Source organism: Eremothecium sinecaudum, chromosome IV (assembly GCF_001548555.1).
Source record: "Eremothecium sinecaudum strain ATCC 58844 chromosome IV, complete sequence".
NCBI classification, from domain to species: Eukaryota; Fungi; Ascomycota; class Saccharomycetes; order Saccharomycetales; family Saccharomycetaceae; genus Eremothecium; species Eremothecium sinecaudum.
In genome coordinates this window covers 1294827-1314109 of record NC_030895.1, presented here as the reverse complement: position 1 = coordinate 1314109, position 19283 = coordinate 1294827, and the positions used below count along the sequence as shown (strand labels likewise).

General features: G+C 39.6%; 9 protein-coding genes and 2 non-coding genes across 11 annotated transcripts; 7 read left to right on the top strand and 4 right to left on the bottom strand.

The window, feature by feature from the left end:
* Positions 1 to 241: 241 nt before the first annotated feature.
* Positions 242 to 2815, top strand: LHS1 (Hsp70 family chaperone LHS1; the record flags this gene model as incomplete). Its single annotated transcript, XM_018132390.1, has 1 exon — positions 242 to 2815. The coding sequence occupies one exon, from the start codon at positions 242 to 244 to the stop codon at positions 2813 to 2815; it is 2574 nt and encodes an 857-aa protein (XP_017987879.1).
* Positions 2816 to 2986: 171 nt separating this feature from the next.
* STV1 (H(+)-transporting V0 sector ATPase subunit a) lies at positions 2987 to 5584 on the bottom strand (the record flags this gene model as incomplete). The annotated part of the gene is made up of 1 exon (XM_018132389.1): positions 2987 to 5584. One exon carries the CDS (start codon positions 5582 to 5584, stop codon positions 2987 to 2989), a length of 2598 nt encoding a protein of 865 aa, XP_017987878.1.
* A 343-nt stretch (positions 5585 to 5927) lies between these two features.
* STB2 (Stb2p) lies at positions 5928 to 8051 on the top strand (the record flags this gene model as incomplete). Its single annotated transcript, XM_018132388.1, has 1 exon — positions 5928 to 8051. One exon carries the CDS (start codon positions 5928 to 5930, stop codon positions 8049 to 8051), a length of 2124 nt encoding a protein of 707 aa, XP_017987877.1.
* Positions 8052 to 8096: 45 nt separating this feature from the next.
* Positions 8097 to 8714, bottom strand: FAR3 (Far3p; the record flags this gene model as incomplete). The annotated part of the gene is made up of 1 exon (XM_018132387.1): positions 8097 to 8714. The coding sequence occupies one exon, from the start codon at positions 8712 to 8714 to the stop codon at positions 8097 to 8099; it is 618 nt and encodes a 205-aa protein (XP_017987876.1).
* Positions 8715 to 9579: 865 nt separating this feature from the next.
* Positions 9580 to 9679, top strand: AW171_hschr42800. Its single transcript has 2 exons — positions 9580 to 9615; positions 9644 to 9679. It is a non-coding gene; the product is annotated as a tRNA-Trp (tRNA).
* A 436-nt stretch (positions 9680 to 10115) lies between these two features.
* AW171_hschr42799 (L-methionine (R)-S-oxide reductase) lies at positions 10116 to 10649 on the top strand (the record flags this gene model as incomplete). Its single annotated transcript, XM_018132386.1, has 1 exon — positions 10116 to 10649. One exon carries the CDS (start codon positions 10116 to 10118, stop codon positions 10647 to 10649), a length of 534 nt encoding a protein of 177 aa, XP_017987875.1.
* A 48-nt stretch (positions 10650 to 10697) lies between these two features.
* AW171_hschr42798 lies at positions 10698 to 10771 on the bottom strand. The gene has a single exon. It is a non-coding gene; the product is annotated as a tRNA-Val (tRNA).
* A 304-nt stretch (positions 10772 to 11075) lies between these two features.
* ERB1 (ribosome biogenesis protein ERB1) lies at positions 11076 to 13502 on the top strand (the record flags this gene model as incomplete). Its single annotated transcript, XM_018132385.1, has 1 exon — positions 11076 to 13502. The coding sequence occupies one exon, from the start codon at positions 11076 to 11078 to the stop codon at positions 13500 to 13502; it is 2427 nt and encodes an 808-aa protein (XP_017987874.1).
* Positions 13503 to 13583: 81 nt separating this feature from the next.
* Positions 13584 to 14249, bottom strand: CSM3 (Csm3p; the record flags this gene model as incomplete). Its single annotated transcript, XM_018132384.1, has 1 exon — positions 13584 to 14249. The coding sequence occupies one exon, from the start codon at positions 14247 to 14249 to the stop codon at positions 13584 to 13586; it is 666 nt and encodes a 221-aa protein (XP_017987873.1).
* A 509-nt stretch (positions 14250 to 14758) lies between these two features.
* On the top strand, positions 14759 to 15028 carry AW171_hschr42795 (uncharacterized protein; the record flags this gene model as incomplete). Its single annotated transcript, XM_018132383.1, has 1 exon — positions 14759 to 15028. The coding sequence occupies one exon, from the start codon at positions 14759 to 14761 to the stop codon at positions 15026 to 15028; it is 270 nt and encodes an 89-aa protein (XP_017987872.1).
* A 312-nt stretch (positions 15029 to 15340) lies between these two features.
* NUP116 (FG-nucleoporin NUP116) lies at positions 15341 to 18820 on the top strand (the record flags this gene model as incomplete). Its single annotated transcript, XM_018132382.1, has 1 exon — positions 15341 to 18820. One exon carries the CDS (start codon positions 15341 to 15343, stop codon positions 18818 to 18820), a length of 3480 nt encoding a protein of 1159 aa, XP_017987871.1.
* Between the last annotated feature and the right edge of the window lie 463 nt (positions 18821 to 19283).

Below are 19283 nucleotides of genomic sequence, written 5' to 3'. Positions count from 1 at the left end.
TGAAATTATCGAGCAACAGTAATCTAGGCTCCATATGTTAATTCAAATGCGCCGGTAGCATTCATATCGTTTATATACTATGTAATTTTACTGTATTGGAGGGCCTTAATTGTTGTTTTCGATAATTAAGCACTTTTGGCCGTGTTCTATATATAACACGTTATCATGATATAAGTTATATTACTAACACGTACTATACTAAAACAAAATAAGTTACACCTTAATAGAGGAATTTGACTAAATGAGGGTATCTATGCTGTTGTGGGGTTTGATCCCCATGATAATGGAGGCTTTGGTAGTTTCAGGAGCAGTCCTTGGTGTTGATTATGGCCAACAATACGGTAAAGCTATGGTTGTTTCGCCTAGAGCGCCCATGGAAATAGTTCTAACTCCGGAATCCAAACGTAAAGAGGAATTAGGAGTCGGTATTAAAAGCTTTAATGGTCGTCTAGAAAGACTTTATGGATCTGCAGTAACTTCTTCTATGGTGACTAGGTTCCCAGGTAACGCATTAATGCATTTGAGGTCTCTATTAGGGAAATTGGCAGATGAGGATCATACCGGATATCATAAAACGCACCCGGGTATTAAGTTTAGTAAGACTTCTCGAGGATCCTTGGCCTTTGTTGTTGAGGGGCAAGAGTTTCCTGTTGAGGAGGTTGTTGCCATGAACTTGCAGCAATACGTCAGGAGAGCTAATTCTATGTTAAAGGAAAAAGGCAGTGATGATTACGTGGACGTGCTGGCGCTCACGATACCAGAGTACTACCAGATTGAGCAGCGGAATGCCCTTCTCGATGCTGTTTCTTTGGTACCAATTTCTCGCCCATTTTTAATTAGTGAAGGCTTAAGCGTAGCGGTTGATTTTGCTTTAAAACAAAGGTCATTTACTCCAGGTCAACAGTATTATTATCTAATTTACGATATGGGCGCATCATCTGCAGCTGCTTCTATTGTCGGTATAATGCAGCCGAATGACACCAGCGAGCCTCTGAGGGTCGAATTACTTGGATATGGACATAATGAGGATGTCAGCGGTTCCGTATTTACGTCAGCAGTTGCAGACATAATTAGTGCAAAGTTCCTATCTAGTAATCCAAGTGTCAGGTCTACTGATTTTGAACGTAATCCTAGGGCTAAGGCTAAGATACTACAAGCTGCGGAGAAGGCCAAGCTGATCTTGAGCGTGAATACCGAATCTGTTGTGAGTATTGAGTCCTTATACGATGATGTTGATTTCAAGACTTCATTGCGCAGAAGTGAACTAGAAGAGTACTTGGAATCTTCACATCAAGCAATTGTGGATGTTATTGTAAGAGCATTTGACCATCAATTTAACGAAGAGAAAATTTCTCTAAAACAATTGGATTCGGTGATTTTAACTGGGGGTTCTACTCGAGTGCCACTTGTCCAGGAGAAACTTGCCGAGTTTTTGGGTGATATCGAAATAGCGAAGAAGGTTAACGCTGATGAGTCTGCTGTTAATGGTGTGACAATCCGCGGAATTCAATCATCATCTGCATTCAAGATGAAGCCTTTGGACATTATTGACCGCAGCATATATCCTTATAGTATGAAGGTGACAAAAGAAGAAGATTGGCATGAAATCTTTGATGTAGGGTCCCAGTATCCAAGCGAGGTTACTATATCGTTGCCTACTGATTACAATTTCCTTCCATTCCAACTTGAATTGTATGAAAATCATAGGCTGTTCAAGAGTGTAGAAGTCCTTCCATCTCAAAACAAATCGAAATTTACTCCATCAAAGTGTCCAGCGGGCGTTGTTTACAATGTAACGTTTGAGTTATCGGACAACAGATTGTTTGACTGTAAAAAAGTAGATGCCATTTGTCTTTCTGAACAACCAGATGAGACGACTAACAGTTCAACCTCTAAAATAGAACGTACTGCTAAGATACTTACCGTTGCCAAATACACCCACCTAATTCCATTGACCTCCAAGGATAAGATAGAGTCCAGTAGCAAGTTGGAAGAGTTGAATATTAAAGATCAAGAGTACCAGCAGTTACAACATGAATTGAATAACTTAGAAGCTATTCTATATGATACGAGAACTTATTTGGAAGATGAAACAGTGTTGGCTAAAGGTCCTAAAAAAGATATTTCTAGATTGTCTGAGTTGGTAACAGAAAACCTTGAATGGTTGGACTATGAATCAGACGAAGCAACTCTGGCTGACGTTGAAGAAAAATCTCTAAGAATATCGACTCTGAAAGGTAAAATCCAATTGTATGTCGCGTCTGCTGATGAGGAGTTTGACCATGATACGTTTGCTGCCATCTCTGAAGAGTCAGAGAACTTGTTAAACGAAGTTCGTGAGTTTGCATCTGTAGCCTTAAAACAAGTGGAGGATCAAAAAGCTGAGTTTGAAGCTGTTCAATTAAATGTAACAAAAGAATACTCTAACATCAAAATTCCAAAGGGTATGAAGTTAACGCAGAAACAAAAGCAGGATTCAATTGATAGTCTCGAGCTGTTTGTTAATATAGTGAATGAGATGTTGGATACTGACTCCATTGAGTCTAAGAGTAGGGAAGAATTATTTGAGATTAAGTTGCTCGGTGATAATGCAAAGAGGGAGCTAGAAAATGTACATAATATAACAAAGAACGCCCATGTCTATTGCTTGAGAGAATTACAGTCTATTTACAATAGAAGACTAAGGGCAATCTTAAGGCAGGAAGAGAAAAGGAAGGCAGCTGCTAGCGCTGCTGAATCGAGCGAGGGTGAAACTACAGTTTCCGATGCTAATTCTGAAGAAAGTGCTGAAGATTTTGAGCATGACGAATTGTAACGAATATTTATGTATCTAGATATCATTTATATCTGTTATATTCGGTTCCTTGACTGAGGCATTTATCTCAGACAACCTGGGCAATAGCACAAAAATCTGCTCGATGATTAACTATACTTTAAAATGAGTTTATTTAAATACACGATTAACCAATATTCTAGAGAACTTTTCTTATTCAATATTACTATCGATAACTTTAAATGAAAAAGGCTCATAAGGATAGCCTTCTCCCTCAAAAAATTTTGACATGGCTTCCACCCAATGCAACCGTAATGAGTGCAACATAGCTGATGTACCTTCCATCAGCACCAATATACATACAGTCAAAACGAACCACATGGCGAATAGAACAACCACTTTAATGACGGCAAATATTGATCCGGAATTATCAGAAGTAAAAGCGCCGGCAATTGTCATAGACCATAGAACACTGGATAACTGGGCATGTGCTAATGATAAAGCCCATAATCTCAAATATGAAGCTGTATGAGAGATGCAGTTTAAACAGAACTCTATGGTATGTATGGTTTGATGTATCATTACATCTCCAAAATTGAAATCATCTATCGGACTTTCCTCATGGTGGTAATCAGAAACAATCATTTCATCTCCTGCGTTTTCCTGAGCTTCCAGTAGGATCTCGTGGACCCTTTGGTCCTCAAAACTTTGAAATCCCTTTTGCATTGATAAATCGTTTTGACGTTTCAGCATCAATGGCTTATAAAGTAATAACCAAGGAACACAAACCAAAGCCACTAGTAACAAGATTACCTGTAGAAAACTCTGGCCGACATAGAGCTTTTCATCAGCAACGCCAGGAGATAGAAACATATTAATTAACATATTCAAAAGACCAGGCGCTGGCTTTCCGTCTTTGATCCAATCTTTTGTCCACTTATAAATAATTGCCCATGACAAGTAACCGAAAATCGACTGCATAAATATCAATCCAGGAATAAAGTTACCAATTATATCAACTCTAGAATTTTTGTAACGGTAGTTGACATACGAAAAAATATATGAGTATGACATATGGATATAACCCATTAATATTGACAATTTCATCTTGTAGGAGTTTGTAAATAGAAGGCCATTTTCCGCACCATGCCATATATAATCTATTCCAAATGGGTACGTACCAACATATGTGGCTTCAATAGGTTCGCCTTCTTCAAAACCTGTAGGCCATCTCCATCCAGTATGAAACAAATTTATGGATTTCGAAAAGATGTCATTGTACATGAGACCTGTGTAGATGGAGAATAAACTCATTAACAAAATGACATATCTTCCAGAGAATACCATATCAAATATCTCCCCTCTACGCATAGCACTCAAATTGTTTTCGTTTAAAACCAAGTATAATGCTGCGAGTAGCATAATAAACCCATGCCCAATGTCTCCAAACATTATTGCAAACATGAATGGGAAGGTAACGATCGTTGCCAATCCAGGGTTTACCTCTTTATAGGTAGCAACCCCATATGCATCGACAATAGACTGGAATGCCTCAGTAAATTTATTAGTTCTGTGATATGTAGGAGGAGCCCTACTAGTATATATAACGTTAAGCACAGCTGTATTAGCTGAACCAACACTTTCACCATATTCCCTCAAGGAGTTTTGAACCTCTATTAGTTCCATGCTTGGTACCCAACCTTCTGCTACTAACCCTTGTGACTCTTGTCTGAAAAGGTTTAATGTGGCATATATAGATTTTTCCCTTTTAATTATTGCATTCCACATTTGCAATTCATTGGATACCAGGAACAGTTCAGTGTGCAAAGTTTGTTCAGTAGTTGAACAGATTTGTTTTAAATCAGATATTTTATCATTTATTTCATTAAAAGACTGCGACGGTACTATTGGGTAAATAGAGCCATTCAAAGATTCAATAACGCGTTTGATTTTCGAAATTAACACTTCACCATGTGCAAAAACAATAAAACAATCAACATCTATTTTAGGATCCGCTTGGTTGTCCAGTGAATCATCGATTGGTAAATGCTGAAAGATTAGGTTCCCACGAAGTAACCGCCATAGGATTTTATTCAAAGTTTCAACCTTATTTCGGTTTATTGACCCAGTGACTATAAACCGAGGCTTGTAAGTGTCAAGAAGCATCTGTGGCTCTCGAGGCATCTGAGCCTCTGCTTCATTAGTCTCAAATAGGAGGTGATCCCATGCTTCCTCCGCTCCAATGTCGTTCAATTCATAACCTTCACTTAAAGATCTTCCATCTTGATTCGGTATCCTGCCGCTCATATCCGGATGAACTTGCAGAAACCTATTAAATTCAAACATTACCCTTCTTTGTAGTAGCAAGCTATCCAGCCGTTCTTTCAATTGCACCAACGAATCATCTAATTGCCTTATTCTAGCCTCAAATTGGCTGATCTCCTCGCTCACCTCATTAACAGAATCAATCGAATGCGTATTCATTGCTCCAATTAACTGTTCCAAAGTAGAATGCTCCCTATCATCTCGCCCGTGACGTTCCAAATATCGATATGTATACGTCCATGTATCTTGTTTATGCTTCTCAACCACAGTCTCCATATATTTCAACATTCGTTCTACCTCATCAAACTTCCGAATTTGGGTTACATAACCTCGCTGAAACGCGTTCAAATCCTTATTCATATCTTTCAGCATAACGCAACCCAAATTACCAAGAACACACACAACTTCTCTAGCAATTTCTAATGGGATATATAGTTCGATGTACGTCATATCCGCCGAACGAAAGAATGCTTCTTCCTTATTCATTATCGTGAGCTTTTTTTCTTATGATTACCACCAACAGATTTACTTCTTAGCTAAATTATACCGATGCGCTTCTTCACTGAATTTTCTACTCTGCCTTGTATCCGAAATAGGCATCCAATGACCAATAAGCCGAGCTATACACAGGGATCTTGGTATTTAATAAGACTAAAGCACGGGTATTAATTAAATGTTTATGGTTAAGTTGTCAGATTAAACATCAAGGTCCCCTTGGCTTTCGTAAACAATGATCATATGGTCCGATGCCTTCAGATAACGTATTTGCCTTAATATAGCACTTGCTATTTGCTTCTTACAAAGCTATTTAAGCATCCACGGGTGTGTAATGAGTAGTTTTGGGACTGGAAGTCGTCCTACTGGTGGTATGTCATTAAAAACTGGGAATGCAGTTGGAACTGGAACCGCATCACTGCCTAATATAAAATGGAGATACTACATCTTCCCTGACTACGTTATATACCAATTGTTTCGAAAGAGTTTGGACTCATATTTGCATAAGGAACGCTCTTTAGTAGGTTTTGACATTTATATTGTAGAGCAGTGGGTACAGGGGCGAAAACCTGCTAATGTCGTGGCTTCATATACTGGGAATGAAAAGGACATAATATACGGTATGGAGGTGATGCTACCTGATGACTTTAGTATGTGGCCACACCAATTGAACGAATATTATTTGCATGTTAGGAAGGTGTGTGTATTGAAGGATCTGGATGAGAACACGTCTATTTTTGTTACAGAATTATCGCAATTTCCCTCATCGCTGCGACTACTTCATGTGGAATGTGGGGACGTAAAAGAAGTCTGGTTTAATTATAAAGTCAATTTCAACTTAAAGAGGTTAAAATGCTCAGGAAGGTCCGTGCTATTTTTGTCCGAGCCTCCGGCAGCTTCATTTGGTAAATTTCTCGAGCTTTATAAGATAGCAATGGTGAATACCGAGCAGGCAAAGAAAAGCGTGGTTGTGCTGGTCATGTTTGCGCAAATCACGCTCTCATATTTCAATCTTCTAGGTCAGAATTTCAAAGATGGCATATTCTGCGAGTATACTGTGCAGGCACTAGACAATTGGTGGTTAAAATACGGTACAATATACTTTGGGATGAGTAGGCCCCTCAATGAGGGACCTCTAGGGCCTACCACCGTTGTTTATTTGATCAGTCTATTGCTGAGTTGTTATTTTAAGCTGCTAGCACTTGACTTGAGTACAATCAAGGATCCTTTCGATGAAGAGTCTTTCATAGGGGCTTTGTATCAGTTTCAGAAGAAATATGGGCTTGAAAAGACAGGATATCTAGATGAAAATACCATTAATAAACTGTTTCAAGTTGCGACTAAGTCTTCTAATGCTGATATCTTTAATTTTAAGAAAGTTGTGAAATCCACTGTTAAAGACATTACCGGAAGGCGAAACCCTATGCAGATGTCCGGGGTTCTAAACACAGATATTGATAACTTGATCCTATATTTAAAAGGAAGCGGTTCAATAAAAGCATTTTGGAGAGGAAAATGTGATCTTGATGACTTTATTTCACGGGTCGACCTAACAGATACTTCATATGTTGATAATAAGTCGGCGATTGGTATAGCTGAAAACCGTATGGAAACGAATATTGATGCAGCCTCAAGCAATGGAAGTTCAGAGCATAGTAGGGAAATCTCTTTCGATAGAGAAGAAGCAACAATTAAGATATCGAATGAAGAGGAAGCTTCCTTACAGCCTAAAAGACGATTAGATGAGACAGCACTGTTCCAAAATGAACTACAAAGACGGGCTTCGATTCCCATTATAGATTCTCCTGGTACAATCCTTGAAGAGGCACTCAATGATGACAACATGGATCTGGCTTCTGTGCTTCATCCGCGGAGCCTCAGTTTCTCCTTTGCAGAGGATTTATTATTATCGTGGCCTATGCCATTTGAACCATCAGTTGTTCGTACAGCCCGTGATATACTCAAAGTACAGAAAATCGCAACACATAAAAATGGTGAAGATCCTGCAAGATATGATAACCCTACAGTTGTAAACGAGTTCACTCAAACAAGTAAGGTATTTGATCAACTTTTTGCTGATTTCAGCAGGAGGGAACAAACAAGGAATGCTCTGGTTAATAGGCACGATCAATTAAAAAGTGAGATGGATGAATTAGATACCCTTACAGCGAAATTTAAGTACGATATTAAAGTTTTGCACACACGGTTAAGAGAAATCGTAAAAAGTATTTCTCAATTTGGGTCCAAGCTGCAAATGCTTGAGCAGCATATGAAAGACAACCCCTCAGAGATGCTACTACAAATGGACATTTTTAAAAGCGTCATAGAGCAAGAAGATGAACCAAACGATAATCAAAGGACCGCTGACTACGGGATACTTTTAAGCTTCATTATAGACATTGTAGCTCCAGTGGTAAAGAAGGATTGGACTAAGCTGCTGCAATGGTTTTCGCATTAATAATTAGAATTCTAGCTTCTGATACGCTTACTAAATGTAACGAACCTATATGTTAGGTACCAATGTAATATTATGCATCTTTTCAATTTTTGTTAATCTACTTCGTAATCTTTCAAACTCTCTGCTTTCCCTTGGGATTCGTTCCCAGTCGATTTCGCTGCAAGTAACTTTCAATTCCGCGAGTAGTAAGTTTAAAGTCTCCTTTGAATGCTCCTTAGCTAATAGCAATGCCTGACGATTATCCGCAACTTTTGATGTACTTGATATGACATTATTTTGAAGAAACTCCGATTCATTTTCAGGTCGAACAGATTTTTGTTCTACTATGAATGTCCTTATGGATATCAACAATTCATTAATTTGGGTTATTAAAGTCCATAGTTTAGTATTCAGGTATTCCTGTTGCTGTATATGGTAAATTAACTTGTAGTTTTCAGTAACCAGGCGTTCCTCCTCTGTCAATTCAGATAACTTTTCATACTCCTTTCTTGCCTCTGGTGTTGGTTCTGCTATATATTGCTCATACGGAATAAGAGACTGTTTCGCTAATCTCTTCAGCAGCTGCTCGATTTTTGATGTCTCTTGTCTATTATTCCAACATTGTAAACTCAAAGACTTTGTGAGCTGCAATATGTAGTCGAAATTATCACTAAAGTTATCCATTATTCAACTTACCTTTCAACCTGTTCTTTGACTAGTACCAGGACCATTCTCATCCTACTCTTAACGGAATATTTTCACTCACGTGATACTCCGATGCAGCACATGGCTATTTTAAATTAACGTTTGTCGAGGACTACTAACTGATCACGTGTACGTTAAATACTTAATGATAGTAGTTTACTATGTATATAGATCTAACCTCATTCAATGACCTCCTGTCCTTTCTTGGACTCCTAGTCGTATTCTAATATCTACTAAGGTCTTTATATACGTTAGGATTCTCTCGTCCTAGTTTCACTCCTTCAGCACAACTCGAAACTGGACAGGCACTCCTCACCTCGAGTTCCACTCCGGATGGTTACTCTATTTCCTTAGAGTAGGTAATCCTTCTTACCACTGCTCTTACTTCTCCATACAGATCTAATTCGTCGTTTCTATCTGGCGGCTGCTTCTTCGAGGTGTCTATTTGAATCTACGACAACGTTTGTCGTGGGCTATCTAACCGATCACGTGCTAACTTGAAGTTCCTTGATCACGTGAGTATTAAATATCCAATGATAGATTAGTTTACTATGTATATAGGTCTAATCTGAGTCAATGACCACTTGTCCTACTTCGACTCCTAGTCATATTCTCATATCTAGCTATGACGGCTTTATATATGTTAGACTAGCTAGCTCATCTTCATTTCTACAACAGATCTCGAGTCGTTACTAGCAATTACTCCTACTTTTCCATACAGATCTGATCCGACGTTTCTTTCTAGCTACTGTTTCTACAAGGTTTCTATTTGAATCTACGACAACAACGTTCATGTACGCCTTGTTGGTTATATACTGTTGGAGTATTAGGTTTATCACAAGATGAAGCGGTGGCTCAATGGTAGAGCTTTCGACTCCAGTTAAATTCTGGTATTACGGAAAATTGCAATCGAAGGGTTGCAGGTTCAATTCCTGTCCGTTTCATTTTATTTTTTTCCCATTTAGCATACAAAAATCCGAGAAACCATGTAAAATATCCGGAAATTGCATTTACCGTTCGCAACAGTGGCTGATACTTGAAGGTATTTGATTAGTAGTTAATTAACATTACGATTAGAAGATCTGAACTGTATAGGTTGTTTATCATAAAAACAGACATTGAATTGTATAAGCTTGTTATGGTTATAAAAATTCAAAATTTACCTGGAAAGTTCACCCAAGACATTAGGCAAACCAGCAATTGAGCATTCAAGTAGGCAATGCTCATATAACCTCTTACACAGATACATTGAATTGGATAGTCAGTGGAAACACAATTATGTGTGATTAAAATCACGTGATATGATATCATCTTTATGCATCTATAAGCATAGTAAGCATTGAAATAGGTTTACTACTAACTAAACACCATCAAGGCGAAATGGCAGCTTCAGATATTGAGCATCACGCAGATTACTCAAATGCTACCTTTGAATCAAAAGAAGAAGCGCTTGTACATTTGATCGATTCTTATAAAGCTTTGGCTAACGAGCAAGACAATTTTATCTGCAACCTGGCAAATGCTTCCTCTCTTCTATGGTATACATACAAAGAACTGAAGGTTAACGTGAATTGGACCGGCTTCTATTTTACGGATCCTAAACGTAAAGACCATTTAATATTGGGTCCTTTCCAAGGAAAAGTTGCATGCCAATTAATAAAATTTGGAAAAGGAGTTTGTGGCACGGCGGCCTCTACCAAAAAAAGCATTGTGGTTCAGAATGTAAATGAATACCCAGGCCATATTGCTTGTGATGGAGAGACGAAAAGTGAAATAGTAGTACCTATAATAGTAAACGGTGCGACTGTAGCTGTCATTGACCTGGACTGCCTAGACTACAACGCTTTTGATGATATAGATCGTAAATATTTAGGGCAACTAGCGAATGCAATTGCTAGTTCATGTGTATTTTAAACGTAAAATACAATTCTTGAGTTCAGCTTTTTAAAAAAAAGAAAAAATTGATTTCGCCCAGGATCGAACTGGGGACGTTCTGCGTGTTAAGCAGATGCCATAACCGACTAGACCACGAAACCAACTGATGAATTAGCATTATGATAAAATGGATTATCAATTACAGTCACATGTACATGACTCAAAACCTAAATGCCCAGTTCATTATGGAAGTTTGATATGTATTCGAGTAATCATTTAGTGATAACGAGGCCATCTTTAGGCCTCTGTTTTTAGGTATTTGAAATTTTAGGTAGTTGTTTCTTTTTTGGCTGAAAAATTTTCCAGGCAATACAGCGTAAGATTAGAGAGATGAGATGATGAGCTAAATGTATCTATCAAGTAAAGCACATTTGCATAAGTAGCAATATCCCAGCATTCTATAGGATGGTTAGTGGAAAATCTGCACAGAAGACCGCTGTTGCCAGCAAAAAAAGGCCTGTTGAAGTTGAACATGCAGAATCAGATGATGATAATTTGATCACAGAGGGATTGATTGATGATGGAAGCGATGAAAGCAGTGATGAATTTCAATCTGCTGAGGAAGATATCCCGTCATTTGAGTCAGAGACTTTAGACCCTGTAAATGATAGCTCTAGTGATGAAGATGGCTATGAGTCTAATTCTGATGCGGAATTCGAAAAGTTATTAGGGGAAGAAGACGATGATATCGAATATGATTCTTCTGACTTCTCAGATGGAAATGACACTAAATCAATGACCGATAAGTTATCCAATGTGCAGATAAAAACGATTGCGGATGAAACCAACCTTTACAAGGAAACCAAGTTTTCCGACGGAACTCCTAGAATCATTAGACCAGAAATTAATCCAGTGTATGATAGTGATGACACTGACGCTGAAGCAACAAATACCATTGGAAACATCCCATTATCGGCATATGATGAGATGCCACATATTGGATATGACATAAACGGTAAGAGGATCATGAGACCTGCAAAGGGATCTGCATTGGATGCCTTGCTAGAATCCATTGAGCTTCCTGAAGGATGGATTGGCTTATTAGACAAGAACACCGGTGCTTCATTGAACTTAACTGAGGAAGAATTAGAGTTAATTTCCAAGATTCAAAAGAATGAAGCAACGGACGAATCTACCAATCCATATGAACCATTGATTGACTGGTTTACCAGACATGAAGAGATTATGCCTGTAACTGCTATCCCAGAACCAAAAAGAAGATTTGTTCCATCTAAACATGAGGCTAAACGTGTTATGAAGATTGTTAAGGCTATTAGAGAGGGCCGTATAATTCCACCCAAAAAGTTGAAGGAATTAAGAGAGAAAGAAGCCGAGGAGCGTTTTACTTATGATCTTTGGGAGGATTCGGAGGATATGCCTCAGCACGTAATGGACTTGAGGGCGCCAAAATTGCCTCCACCAACCAACGAAGAGTCCTATAATCCACCAGAAGAGTACTTACCTACCGAAGAAGAAATTGCTGAATGGAAAAAGATGGAACCTAGCGAAAGGGAAAGGTCCTTTATTCCTCGCAAGTACGGCGCTTTGAGAAAAGTCCCAGGGTACGAAGAGTCTGTGCGGGAACGGTTTGAAAGGTCATTAGACCTCTACCTTGCTCCTCGTGTTCGTAAGAACAAGCTGAATATTGATCCAGAGTCTTTAATTCCAAACTTACCATCTCCTAAGGATTTACGTCCATTCCCCATTCATTGTTCCACCACATATGTTGGTCACAAGGGTAAAGTCCGTGCTTTGTCTATTGATCCATCTGGTTTATGGCTAGCTACTGGTTCCGATGATGGTACTGTCAGAATATGGGAAATCCTAACTGGTAGAGAGGTTTACAAGCTTACAATAATAGACGTTGAAGAGAACCAAGAGGACCACATCGAGGCCATTGAATGGAACCCTGATCAGTCCACTGGTATCTTAGCTGTCGCAGCAGCAGAAAATATATATCTGATCATTCCTCCCATTTTTGGTTTCGACATTGAAAACAACGGTAAATTAAAGATCGAGAATGGTTTTGGTTTCGATACTTTTGGCAATGTGAAGAAAACTGATCTAAACGTGAACGATAATGTAAACGAGGAGGGCGAAGGCACTGCGGTCAAGAAGCAGGTGGTGCAATGGAACAAACCTTCAAAAGCACAAGCTGAAAAGGACATTTCAATTGTTATAACATGTCGTAAGACCGTTAAAAAACTCTCCTGGCATAGAAAAGGTGATTACTTCGTCACTGTTCAGCCAGACTCTGGTCATACCTCTGTTCTAATCCACCAGGTTTCCAAGCATCTAACGCAGTCACCATTCAAAAAGTCTAAAGGTATTATCATGGATGCTAAGTTCCACCCTTTTAAACCTCAATTGTTTGTTTGCTCCCAAAGATATGTTAGGATTTACGACCTCTCACAACAAGTTTTAGTCAAGAAGTTACTGCCTGGTGCTCGTTGGCTATCTAATATAGATATTCACCCAAGAGGTGATAATTTAATTGCATCTTCATTCGATAAGAGAGTTCTATGGCACGATCTGGACCTTTCTTCCACTCCATATAAGACTCTACGATACCACGAGAAGGCAGTGAGAAGCGTTGCTTTTCACAAGAAACTACCATTATTCTGTTCAGCTGCTGATGATGGTATTATACATGTATTCCATGCTACCGTATATGATGAGATGTTGAAGAACCCTCTATTAGTGCCATTAAAGAAGCTCACAGGTCATAAAGTGATCAACAGTTTAGGGGTTTTAAACACCATCTGGCATCCTAGAGAAGCCTGGTTGTTTTCCGCTGGTGCTGACAACACTGCTCGCCTATGGACAACTTAGGATCTTTCCGAATATAGACTGAATTCTCATTTACAAGTTTGTATATTACTTAATATAGTGTTCCCTACACGTAGGTTATTTTTAAAATTGCCCTTCCATCTCTCTTAAAATAGCCAATTGGTCTTCATCAACATCTTCCTCGACTTCTCTGTGGTTATTTTCTATTTGCTGCATCTCTTCTAGAAGTCGTGCATCGTCAAAAGTGTAGGCAGGAGACGCTGCCATATCATGCTCCTGTTCTGCCACAGTTAATTGTCTTTGCTCGGGTTCTTTAGTATCCACCGTAACAGCGGACCCTTGTTGTGCACGCGACTCTTGCTTATTTGCTACATCGGCATGGTTGTTATTTGTGAGCTCCTCAGCTATATCAAGTCCTAGTTCTTCTCGAAGCATTTTCATCCGATAGTCTCGCAGCATCCTGCCACTCTTCCCCATCCGATCGCATAATGCTACAAAATCACGAAACTTCGCTTTTGGATACAATTCATGTGCCCAGAGTTGGTAGAAGTGTAAAATATGACACAAGTTTTCGTACGCATCCCTCCTCTTAGAAATTCGTACATGTTTAGGACCATTCTTAAGCAAGTACGGCAGTCCTTTTCGTGAAACTAGCTTTTCATAATCCAGTTTCACCACAGTTCTTGTCTTCTTTAGCTGAATAGCTGTGGGATCCACCACTGTAGTTTCAGATATAACTTCTGTGGGATCTACATCTAAAGTAGGCTGTGACAAAATTTCCTGGCTCATCTAGACAGTGTTATTGCGTTTGGCCGCAAGCAACTTCTATCGATCATCTCGCGTTTTACAGAACTCATTTCTAAATGCGTTAAAACGCCGATCACGTGATTTTAAAATGACCCATTTCAAAAATAGTCTAGTACTGTCCAAATCCGGAGTGGAAGCCAAAAACTAATTGGTATCCGCAGACATATTTAGTGTTCCGATCTCCTTGTCTTATTTCCCTGTCTTTTGCGCTCGCCGGTCACTATGACTATCGTGACACGTGACCAAGCGCAGTTTTCTAAGGCACATGTAATGGAACGTGTGGCTTCAAAACCCCACAAGTCTTCGCGCTCCTCTGCACAAAGACGTCGACCTAAATAATAACAACAATGGCGCTTACTTCCACATAAGTAGCACACGCAAACGCAAACTAATATATATATGTATATTTACATACTCTTTCCGTATATAATAGCCTCATTTCCTCACAAACAGATAACAGCCTAATTCCAAGTCTAGCAAGATTACGGCTGATGTGTCTGTTCATAGGAGAACAAAATCAGCATAAAACCTTGGAGCTCAAAGATGAAACTGCGGTAAATCCAAATAAACAACAACTCGCTAATGAGCAAGCAAAAACCGCATACACATGTTCCAATGGCTGTTACTCTGATGATGATGATGATGATGATGATGATGGCGATGATTTAATTGTGGATTTCAACACAGGTTCACTGCAGGCAGTATCTGTTAGGAATTGGTCATTAATGATGAACATCACTCAAGGGCTCTCAGAGTTGTAACAGGGGTTACAAGCATTGTCGCATTTAATAAAACTATCTAATTATATATATATAAGAATCATTGTTTCACTATTAATATACACTGATTAACTAAAACTATTGCCATATTAAGCACGTGATTCAGTCTTAATGCGTTCACATAACCGTGTACGAAACATTTCCGGGTAAGGTTTTGTAAAAATTTTTATGTAAACGGCTCAGCTTGAAAATAAAGGTTAAGTTTGTTTATTGGATCTTTTGCCATAAAAGATTTGGTAAACAAGGATCGTGAGCGCCGTTTATTTACATATAAGTCAATTTCTAAGCTAATCAATGTTTGGTGCTTCCAGACCAACTTTTGGTAATACGGGAGCGTCTCCATTTGGGCAGCAGCAGCAAGGAGGGACGTTCGGACAGGCGCAGCCTACTAATAGCGGATTTGGTTCCGCTAGCGCAAACAATGCTCAATCAGGCTTCGGTGGTTTCGGTAGTACTCAACCACAAAGTACTACTTCACCATTTGGTATGTCACAGCAACCGCAATCTAATGCTAGCCCGTTTGGTCAAGCAACGTCCTCTGTGTCAAATCCTCCTGCCTTATTTGGGGGCAATGCAGCTGCGCAAACGGCTGTTGGTGGTACTGCGCTGAAACCTTTTTCTGCGTACACGGAAAAAGATGCGACTACAGGGATGAATAATGTGTATGAGTCCGTATCGTGTATGCCCGAGTACAAGAATTATTCGTTTGAAGAGTTGAGGTTCCAGGACTATCAAGCAAACAATAAGTTTGGTCAGGGAGGTGCGGGAGTCAGTGGGAACGTTGGTTCTTCCTTTGGGGGCCAGCCGAATGCTTCACCATTTGGTACTAACAATCAATCTGCATTTGGGATAGGAAATACAAACGCTACATCTACTGGAGGTCTTTTTGGACAGAGTAATACTACTAATACTACCAATCCACCCTTTGGACAGAGTTCAACGAACAATGCTTTTGGCCAGGCTACCAACTCGCCTTTTGGGCAGACAGGAACAAGTACTTTCGGACAAGCTAATACTGCAAACTCTCCATTTGGACAAACAAACAATGCAGCCAGTTCACCATTTGGAATAAATAAACCAGGTACGACAAGTGGTGGTTTATTTGGACAAACAAATTCGAATACCATTAACAACGCTTTTGGTCAGACTGCTGCCGGCACAGGTGGAGGTGGTCTATTTGGTCAAACCAATACCGCCAATAATGCATCGCCTTTTGGTCAAACGTCCACTTTTAGCCAAACTAACAATACTTCCGCGGGAGGCTTATTTGGTCAAAATAACGCACAGCAGCAGTCTGGTGGCCTTTTTGGATCTACCAATAACCAACAGCAACCTGGTGGCTTGTTTGGTCAGAGCAACACGCAGCAACAAGGAGGAGGACTCTTTGGTGCAACTAATACTACCAATGCATTTAACCAAAACAACTCATCCGGAGGCTTATTTAATAAGCCAACTACTTCAAGCGGCTTATTTGGCCAAAGCGGTAGCATGTTTGGTCAAAACACCAACACTAATACTAATGGTAATCCATTTGGCCAAAATAGTACCTCTGCTGGAGGCCTTTTTGGGCAGCAAACCAACCAGCAGCAGGGAACTGGTTTATTCGGCCAACAAAATAATCAGCAGCAAGGTGGTTTGTTCCGCCCGAATAATCCTCAGCCTGGTAATGGCTTATTTGGACAAAATAATCAACCACAGGGAGGGACTGGTTTATTTGGACAAGATAATTCAAACAATGCTTTCAGGCAAAATAGTGGCAATGTAACTGGTGGCCTCTTTGGAAACAAACCAGCTACAGGAGGATTATTTGGTCAAACAAATGTAGGTAATACTTTTGGACAAAGTAATAGTGCAACTTCAAATACTGGAGGGTTATTTGGTCAAAATAATAATCAACAACAGCAACAAGGTGGTGGGTTATTTGGCCAAAATAACACCCAAACTCAGTCTGATGGATTATTTGGTTCTAATAACACACAGCAACAAGGCGGCGGGTTGTTTGGGCAAAACAACAATACGCAACAACAGGCCGGTGGATTATTTGGTCAGAACAATCAACAAACAGGTGGATTGTTTGGATCAAAGCCAGCAGGAACAAATACTGGTGGCCTATTTGGAAACAATAAACCCTCTTCTACGGGTGGAATGTTTGGAAATAACAACAACCAACAAGGTGTCCAGTCTACTTCTGGGGAGTTATTTGGTGCCAACAACAACAATAACGCCTCCAATCAACTATCAGGAACCAGCGGAGGGTTATTTGGTAACAAACCAGCTGGTAATACAGGGGGTGGACTCTTTGGTAGAAACAATGGCACCCAAACAGGGACTCTTGGTAGCGGATTATTCGGCAACAATACCAACACAGGTAGTACTACTAATACTGGAACAGGAGGTGGTCTATTTGGCGCAAAACCTTCAGACCAAGCCAATACGAGTACTACCGGGGGCCTTTTCGGAGCTAAGACAAACGTTACGTCAAATACTGGCACTACTTCTGGGAATTTATTTGGTAATAAGCCAATCGGTTCCACTGGAACGGGCTTATTTGACTCGAAGCCAGCTGGCTCCGGTATAGGCGGCCTTTTTGGTAACAATTCGTCAACTACTGCCTCTAACGGATTACAACAATCCACCATTGGTGGACAGGGTGGTGTCACCCCACAGGGCGATAACCCATATGGTACAAATGATTTGTTTTCTCGTGTTATTGTTCCAAGTTCTTTATTACAGCCATCGAAGCCCTGCGCTACGAAGATAAATGCTGACTACAAGAAGAAGGCTTCTTTAACCAGTGCTTATAGATTGGCACCCAAGCCCTTGTTTACTTCTACTGCAAAAACCGCAGGGCATCTTGGTTTGTCTGGTAGCCAGAATAGCAACAGAAAAACTTCCTCATTAATATCTCCTCAGAGCTCTACCAGGGAGTTAGTTCAAGTTTCTAGTGGTTCTAGTGTTTTTACCAACGAGACAGATGAACTTATCTTATCTTCTAGCAACAAACTTTTCAACCCTAATAAGAAGTCTTTCAAGAACCTTATACTGAATAGGAAGAAGATGGAGAATACCGCAGGCGATGAAAACGTTGACGATGAACCAAGAAGAATCACATTCATCTCAAATGGTAGCGGCGAACAAGAGCCCACTTCTACTAAAGAATCGAAATATTTGGATTTCATACAGGATACTCCAGTCGACTCAAAGGACATTATGAAAAGTAACGGTGGTCTATTTTCCACACCTAACCTTGCCTCCACCCCGATTAAGGCAAACTCCGAGGAAAAGGCCGAGGTGATCAAACCGCCTCGGTTTGTCGGTGATGATGTGTCTTTCAATGACGATGGCTACTACATTTCCCCCTCGTTAGAAACCCTCTCTAGCCTGACTTTGTTACAACTAAGGAAGGTTTCAGGGCTCACTATTGGTCACAAACTCTATGGGAAGATTGAATTCTTAAAGCCTGTGGACTTATCCAATATCTCTTTGCCTAGTCTATGCGGCAATTTGGTTCGTTTCTCCGAGAAAATGTCTGAAATCAGTTACGTAGGTAACGATATCCCTGCGCCTGGTGATCAACTTAATGTTCGGGCAAGAATAATCCTTTACAACACTTTCCCAACAGACAAGGCTACAAGACAACCCATTAAGGATCCAAAACATCCCATTTTAAAGAGACATATTGAAAAACTTAAAAAAATTGAGCATACCAAATTTGAGTCCTACGACGTTAAAACGGGAACCTATACATTTGTCGTAGAGACCCCAGTTGCATAAGCCATTTTTGAGCTTCAAACAGAATCTGTAAGTATATATCACAATATCTTTGTTTCAAGTGTTGTTGTAAACTGTGTAGCAAATTGATGTATATATAATATTTTAATGTCTACTAAAGAACTTTCATACATCTCGTTTAACATTACTATGACTTTAGCTCTACACTTATCACGGTCGGAAATAATTCTTGGCTACGTGTCAACTTTTCGCACAATCAGCTTAACTGCTGCCAGTGCCTGCCTCAAAGTACAAAGCAAAATAAGCCATTTGAATAAGTAAATATAGAGTAACTTTATTAGTCTTACTTCAAAATCCTTACTTTTTAACCTTACTCTAAAAAACTTTCATTCAATAACGTCTACTAGGCGTCCCGCATTTATTAGACAAGCTAATGACGCCAAAGGTCAAACACGCTTATGTAATACAACTTCGGAGATCGTTCTATCAGGTTATGTCTAATCGG